General features: G+C 35.4%; 1 protein-coding gene across 1 annotated transcript in view; it reads left to right on the top strand.

The window, feature by feature from the left end:
* Nucleotides 1–7681, top strand: part of MARCH6 (membrane-associated ring finger (C3HC4) 6, E3 ubiquitin protein ligase) — a gene marked incomplete at its 3' end in the record, with an annotated part of 31237 nt that extends 23556 nt beyond the window's left edge. The window contains exons 10-18 of the mRNA XM_010136169.1: nucleotides 618–676; nucleotides 1270–1350; nucleotides 1623–1691; nucleotides 1808–1882; nucleotides 2906–3040; nucleotides 3532–3651; nucleotides 4779–4879; nucleotides 5548–5685; nucleotides 7480–7681. Coding sequence (XP_010134471.1) covers nucleotides 618–676; nucleotides 1270–1350; nucleotides 1623–1691; nucleotides 1808–1882; nucleotides 2906–3040; nucleotides 3532–3651; nucleotides 4779–4879; nucleotides 5548–5685; nucleotides 7480–7681 — 980 coding nt within the window. The remainder of the gene's footprint in view (nucleotides 1–617; nucleotides 677–1269; nucleotides 1351–1622; nucleotides 1692–1807; nucleotides 1883–2905; nucleotides 3041–3531; nucleotides 3652–4778; nucleotides 4880–5547; nucleotides 5686–7479) is intronic.
* Between the last annotated feature and the right edge of the window lie 234 nt (nucleotides 7682–7915).

Genomic DNA, 7915 nt, shown 5'->3' with positions numbered 1-7915 from the left:
AATGCATTCTCAGGAACAATGACAGTTCTTAGTACATTAATTCAAAGTAAAAGACTTCTCAGTTACTCCTCGTGCCCTCACTGGAGCATTGTCTTTCTCCCCCCTTCTGCCTTTGCAAATCTCTGCAGGGTTGCATTTTTCACAGTATTATTAAGAATTAAAGCCCTAAAACTGAAACCTTGCTAAAGCAAGTCCCATCTGAACAAGATGTAAAATGGCTACTTAAGTCTTTTAGTGCATGGGAAAGAGAGAATATACAGACAGCTTACTACAGCAGTCTGTTTAAGTGAAACCATCCTAGTACATGAAACTGAGAAATTGAATTCATTACATGCAGCAGATGATCCAAGAAGGAAGAGACTGCCTTTTAATTTTTTGTAGATTTATATTGTTAGTAGCTTTCCAGCATGAATTCTGATCTGATTTTCAGTGTTTGCAAAATTGTAAGACATGTAACGCTTGCAGATATTTGCACAGAAAGTAGTTCTTAGTTGTTCTCAAAAATTGATGAGAAGTAGAATAATTACCATGTTACAATGCACATCCTGCAAATAAGGCTCCATTTAGCAGTTTTCATGGCCTTTTTTCCCCCCTTCTTTTTTGCTTGTGTTATGCAGCATTTTGTCCATACCACATTGGTCACTTCTCCATTGTTGGCCTGGGCTTTGAGGAATATGTAAGTACTGTTTCATAATTTCAAAATGAGAAAACTGATGCTATTCATTTAATCACAATATTTTTGTAGCATTCTTCCACTTGTGATTTGCAGAAATAAACTAATGTGTCTCTTGTTTTTTCTCCTAAAACCATTTTTAATCTATGATTTAAAAAGTTCTGTCACTCTTATCCCACTTTCTCCATCATATACATTTTAAGTGAGGTTTCCTCCTTTTACAAAAAATACATTTGGGGTTTTTTAACAGCCTCTGGTTCCTCATGTACATTTTTTATTTGTCTACTGAGTGATTTTCATTGATAATAGGTAGTGAAAGCTAGGAGGTAGTGGGGTAGTGTAAGGTGTCACTTTTTGTTTCATATCTAGAGATTGTTTCATGTTTGAGGAAAGTAGTTCTTAGACTTTTCCAGTAAATGTAAACATTTTCTAATCTTGATGGAGAAACCAAAAAAGTAGTAGATTATTAAAATATGTAAAAACTAAAGAAACTTGCAATTCTTCTCAAAGAGTTGATATTTGGCATTTATCTTAATTCATAAAACCAAGATCTTTTAAGAGACTGATAAACTTTCCCATTTTTCCTTCCCTTCCAGGTCCAAGCATCTCACTTTGAAGGCTTGATTACAACAATAGTCGGATATGTTCTGCTAGCAGTGACTCTAATTGTTTGTCATGTATCCTCTTGTTAGTAGTTACCTGGTTCAGATTTTATATGTAAAAAAAAATACAAGAGGCCTGGACATGATACAGATGCAGTTAATTTATGATTTTGCTCTGCTCTTTTGGTGAAATTAGAAAAAATGGTCTCTGATAAAATACATATTTCCTATTTCACTTTTTAAATAAAATTTTCTGTTGTTAAAAGCCATGTAATATAGTGTTTCATATTAATCAAACTATGTTATAAAGTATTTTTCAGTATTATTTTCTTGACAAAACTATTCAGGGTTTGGCAGCACTTGTTAAGTTCCAGCGATCACGTCGTTTATTAGGAGTTTGCTATATTGTTGTCAAGGTAATCCTTTCTTTTTGTGTGCAACAAAATCCCCTCTCAATTTAAGCTTACGTCATAATTTTCTTACCAATTTCTGTTAAACCAGTGAGATGTTATTTTCTCTTCTTTTCCTAAAGGTTTCCTTGTTAGTGGTGGTTGAAATTGGTGTGTTTCCTCTCATCTGTGGCTGGTGGCTGGATATATGCTCTTTGGTAAGAATGGAAATATACAGGATAAAATCTTTTTTAACAGTGTTTATATTTAAAGGAAAAAAGTTCTGATGAGAAGAGAATTGTTGCTATGAGCTTGACAGCACTCCTTTTTATACGCATAGTGTTTGTAGGGGGAAAGGGCTTTGTTTTCCTTTATGCTTCTAAATAAAAATTAACATGCTACATTAAAATAAGTTCCTATCCTTTTTACTGCACTTAGAAGACCACTCTGATAGAAGACCACTCTGATAATGAGCTTATAGGCAAACCTGTATACTGAATAAACTTCTTTATGTAGCCGTCTTGTGTGAAATGATAATGACTTCATATTTTAATAGTTGTTAGTCTCTTTCTGTTTTAACAGAAATCTGTGTTTGCTTGGAATTGAGAAGGACAGTTTTTCTGTCCTAAAAAATAATTGTTTAATTTAAAATGGGGAAAGTAAATTTCTTCTAACCTTAGTACAAACAGTTTTTTACTTAAGGGAATAAGTGTTTGCTTCCATCACAGTGCCGCCTGGTTTGAACTGATTTATATCTTATGTAGTGTATCATAGAGTACCAGGTTGGAAAGGACCTCAAGGATCATCTGGTCCAACCTTTTGTAGTAAAAGCACGATCTAGATAAGATGGCCCAGCAACCCCTGTCCAGCTGAATCTTCTAAGTGTCCAATGTTGGGTACTCCACCACTTCCTTGGGGAGATCATTCCAATGGCTGGTTGTCCTTGTTGTGAAAAATTTTCTTCTTGTGTGTAATCAGAAGCCCTTCAGAAGTGTTTGAGTTAACTTCTTTCCTATTCTGTCAGAAGAAAGAAATTGATCAGAAATTGATCTTTATTTGCTGCTCTTATTGTAAATTGTTCCCTTTTCCCTCTAAATAAATGCTGTAATTATTTATGTGTTAGCATGAGGCAGACATTTAAATTAAATGCCTAGTAGTATATATGAACTAGAGTAAACAAAATGAGTAACTGTGGAGGTTTGTCAAACTTTATTCATACTTCTTTTCTACTTACCTTCTAGGAGATGTTTGATGCCACTTTGAAAGACAGAGAACTGAGCTTTCAGTCTGCCCCAGGTACCACAATGTTTCTGCATTGGTTAGTTGGAATGGTTTACGTCTTTTATTTTGCATCCTTCATTCTTTTACTGAGAGAGGTAAGTCTATAAGAACAAGATGGGTATGTAACATAGCTAGGGAAACTTGCATGTTGAACTGCTGGTTAAATCTTTCATGTGTGGGTACTGCTGCTACTGTGCTTTGTGTATCTATATTGCATTTCAACCTTATGTGAAAAGGGCCACACTGGTACTTGCTGCAGTGGAAAGTTATGATTTACAGTGTATTTTGCATAGTAGTTTTTAGTTTACAAAGAGCCCTTAAACATGGGTGTTGCCTTCAGATGTGTCTGTATACTCATCAGTTGTTTAAGATTGCTTTATACTTGAAAATTAAGCTTGTAATTGGCTATCGCTTCTCTACAGTAATGCTTCCTTTGTTTTATTTCTGTACTGTTTTGTTGAAGTTCGTTCAGCAAATACCTCTGTTATGTTTGAAACTTATTTACTGCAGCAGTTATCCAAAATGAAAGTCAAAGAATACAAAGATAATTATCTCTTCATATATTGGTTTCTATTTTCTACTTCAGGTATTGAGACCTGGTGTCTTATGGTTTCTCAGGAATTTGAATGATCCAGACTTTAATCCTGTGCAGGAAATGATTCACTTACCTATTTATAGACATCTCAGGAGGTTTATCTTATCAGTGGTAAGGACTTTTCTCAAAAATTTCTTTGTTTGGGAAGAAAATTTCATACATTAGTTCCCGTATATGCTACTGTGTATTTAAGGAAAAGCATTTTCACCATGAAGGTCATTAGACACTGGAAGGAGCTGCCAACAGAATCAATGTTGTTTAAGATACTCAAAGCTCAGCTGGATAAGATTCTGAGTGACCTGATGTAACTAGGTCTGCTCAGGGCCAGAGCTTGGGGTAGTTTACCTCTAAAGGTCCCTTTCCAAACATTTTACTGCTCTATCTTCTCATTATGTAAAATCACAGGAAATGTTTGTATAGTCAGACAAGTGTTTATCATTGTGGATGTTGTAAATTGTATAATGCTTTCATGATGTTCCTAGTTATCGCAGTAAACACTGTGCATCCAGTTCAGTTAAAGTAATGCAGGAGGGGTAGAGTAACTTTCTAGTTAAATTTTGGATTGGATTTGGACTGGATGGTGTTCTCACCAGTGGCACCTGTTTCAAGATTATCTTTAAGACACTGAAAACAAGAAAAGTCTTTTCCTTTTGCCTGTTTGAAGTTTGCCTTGCATGCAGTAAGGGGAGGGTCTTGGGCTGTCTTTAACGTAAATGCCACATCAACTGTGAAAACCGGTATACTGAACTGTTGTTATTTGACGTATTGTCTTAATAGACTTAAGGTGCTTTGAGCAATGAAAGCTCGTAGATTTTAGTTCTGTTAGAGAGCCCTTCAGTACGAGAGGAGCTGACTGTTCCACCTTTTGGAGTATTTTCTCCTTAGATAATCATAATGCTTTAGCTGCCTGAAACTGTGTCACAGCAAGTGGCCCAAATACAAGCAAATATCTGCTTGTTGCTAAAGGTCTTGGAGATCTTGTGTTGGAAATTGCCTTTACTTAAACTTCACGTTTTAATTTGCTTAGCTAATTAATGCAGAACTTTTTCCAGCCTCATGCCATCCTTCTGTTTTCTGCTCATTCAGCAAGACAGGAGAATGAGCAAGCGGCTGGGTAGATGTTTGGCTGTTAGTCAGGGCAAACCCACCTCACAGGAAACATGCCAGCGAGATGGGTGGGAAACAAGGCTTGGTTGTTTCTGCTATTCAGACTAATTTATTTAAGTTCCTTGTTGCAGATTGTCTTTGGATCAATTGTACTGCTCATGCTGTGGCTTCCTATACGCATTATTAAGTATCTCCTGCCTAACTTCCTTCCATATAATGTTATGCTTTACAGGTAAGCATTAATTTTTTTAAAACAAAGTGTTTTTCAGTCTCCCTATAACTAGAAAAAAGTGCACTCTTTGAACATTAATGTGACACTGTTTGTCATGTTATTTTAAATATTCATTGTTCTGGAAAAGTAAAAAGATAAACAATGTGGATACATCATACAATTTGTCAAAAAGCTACTAGGGAGAACAAAAGGCATTTTGAATTACTTCAGTGATGGTAACTATTTGGTTTTTACATGCTCTCAGAATACGCTTCCCTTCAACTTTTTAATAGGAAAGTTGCTGCGGTGTTTCTTTTTCATGTTCGTTCCTGATTATCATTGCTTCAAGAATAAAAGGGTATCTGTAACTGCATTTCTTTTTAATGATAGCAGTATCTTTCCGTTTCTAAGTAATGATTGAAACAGCAATGATAGCTAATAAAAGAGCAAATAATATTCCCTGATATGATCTTTCTCAACACTTTTTCTTATATATCCTGTGTACCTAAGTGCCTAAACATCCATGAACACTTAACCTGTGCTCAGGATAGTATATAAGGAAAAATGTCTGCAAAAACCTAATAATTGTTCCTATTTTTTGTCATGATAGTCTTAATGTGATTCAATATAAAAGATTACTGTCAGAACGTTCCTTACATTTGACTTCCTGCTCTTCCCATTGTTTCTAGTGATGCTCCAGTAAGTGAACTTTCCCTAGAGCTCCTTTTGCTTCAGGTGGTGCTTCCAGCTTTGCTAGAACAAGGGCATACAAGACAGTGGTTGAAAGGTCTTGTACGAGCATGGACTGTTACTGCTGGATACTTGCTGTAAGTACAGAAAGCCAAAATCAACTACAAGCGTTGTGTCCAGCTTAGCCTTGTAACAGGAAGGTAGTGGGCTTTCAAGACTTAGCCCAACAAGTAGCTTTAATAACTATTTTATACATAAACATGATGAAAAACTTCTAAAGTTATTTCCTTCCTGTAAGTAGTAGTTGTACCTACTTCTGGATGAGTCTTTGACAAGTAACTCTTTTGGTGTACTATTACAGAGTCTGGTTAGTAAAATATCTATAAAAGTGTGACTAACAGCTTGTTAACTTACCTTAAAGAGGTAGGTGTCAGCAGAGCATTACCCTGAGTCATCTAAGTAAAATTCTAGTGCACATCTTGTATGTCTTCTTATAAAAAGGAAAAACCAAAAAAGAAAAAAAGTATTTGGAATGTTAGGCAAGGAAAAAAGTGAATTAAAGTGGAAAGGTATTAAAGTTGAATACTTTTAAAACTGGGGATTTTAAAGTTAAAAGTTCAGTCTCCAAAGAGGATAAAGCTCTATCTTTCACAGCTAACGTAAATGATCATACAAAGTGAGGTTCTTTGATTTAGACTGCCAGGCAGAGTTCTAGCACTTGAAATGATTTTTTAGTTTGTTTGCCACATTAGTCAAGAAAAAATGAAGGTTGATTTTGTTTCTATAAAGTATTAAATTTAACTTTTAAGTATATTGGCATTCTCCCACCATGTCTTCTTGCTCATTGTGGGTCATGCCAGTGCAGCACTACTAGGATGAAGATTCTTTGCTAAGATATGTCTGAGAAAATTAATGAAAGACTTCTTTCTTCCACTGTAATTCAAAATTTTTTTTTTTTACTTTTCGTAAGGAAACTTTTCCCACCCCTGTTCTCATAGTTTGCATTTTGGAAATATTTTTTTTTTAATTAATTTGTCTGTGTTTTGATGGTGTTTAAGTATGACACAGGAAGATGATTTCGGAGATCATGATATTAAAGGCTTTGCTTTCTCCACTGTTGCAGCCATTAGGGACAATTATGAAATACCTGTTCAGCAATTTTAGTGGAGCAAAGATTAAAATATCTTTCTCTGCTTTTTTTTTTTTTAAAAAGCAAACCAATGAAAATGGTTTCATTGACTGTGGGTAGAATATCTGCATGCATCTTACTGCTAATAAAATTTCTGCTAAAGCAAAGAAAAATTAACTTCTACATGCTCATATTGGGTTTGGGCTTTTTTTTTTAATTGGCCTCCAATAAATATCTATTTGCTAATGATGTGTGCAGGAAGTATCAATGGAATACTTTTTAAAGTAAATTGACTCTGGGATTGATGTTCTTAAAGTTGTGATCAGGTTTTGAGCAATTAAGAATCTTCTTGAAAGACTTTGCCTGACTGTATTTCTGAACACATGTCTATAGCAACACAGTGCGGTCCTTGTACAGTTTAGGTTTGAAGGCAATTGTTTCCAATAGAGTTTAGAAGCAGTACAGTAAAAGCTGTCAGTTGAGCTGCCTGCTTAAATGAACTGAAATATTGATGCAGGTTTCTTTTATATGCACAACTCTAATACCAGCTGTTGTTTTTAAAGCAAACAGATAAGTGATCTTTATCTGTGGCTGTATTCCCACTGATCATGCACTCAAACTAGCATTTTTCTTCTACAGTCTGTTTTGGATGACATTGAGTACATTATCAGAAAATGGGTTATTTCACCAAAATTCTGCCAGTGCTCCTGTATAAGTTTTGTACACTTTGCACTCAGTAGGCCTATCTGTAAGATTCTCATTCGTATGAAACAGAGCAAAGCTGAAATGTTGATTGTTACAGGGATCTCCATTCTTACCTACTCGGTGACCAGGAAGAGAATGAAAACAATGCAAATCAGCAGCCTAACAACCAGCATGCTCGCAATAATAATGCCATTCCAGTTGTGGGAGAAGGTCTTCATGCAGCCCATCAAGCCATACTTCAACAAGGAGGACCTGTGGGTTTCCAGCCTTATCGTAGGCCTTTAAAATTCCCCCTCAGGGTACGTGTATCTAACACATTAAGAGAAAAGGGAAAAGCATTTGAAAAATGGGTGTAATTTTTTTTTTTAAGAAAGGCTTAGCCCGCATGTTATCAGACATTAAGTGCTGGGTCATGTTGTTTTGTACAATCTGCATCTTTTTAGAAAGTAGATTTGCAGTTATTCTCACTCTAGCTTTCTTCAGCCTGTTACTTGAGACCTTCAATTGCCATTTTATATGTAGATCCCATTCAT

This window comes from Buceros rhinoceros, unplaced genomic scaffold, assembly GCF_000710305.1.
Source record: "Buceros rhinoceros silvestris isolate BGI_N320 unplaced genomic scaffold, ASM71030v1 scaffold43205, whole genome shotgun sequence".
Classification (NCBI taxonomy): domain Eukaryota; kingdom Metazoa; phylum Chordata; class Aves; order Bucerotiformes; family Bucerotidae; genus Buceros; species Buceros rhinoceros.
The sequence above is the reverse complement of the archived record's forward strand: the minus strand, read 5'-3'. Positions and strand labels throughout refer to the sequence as shown.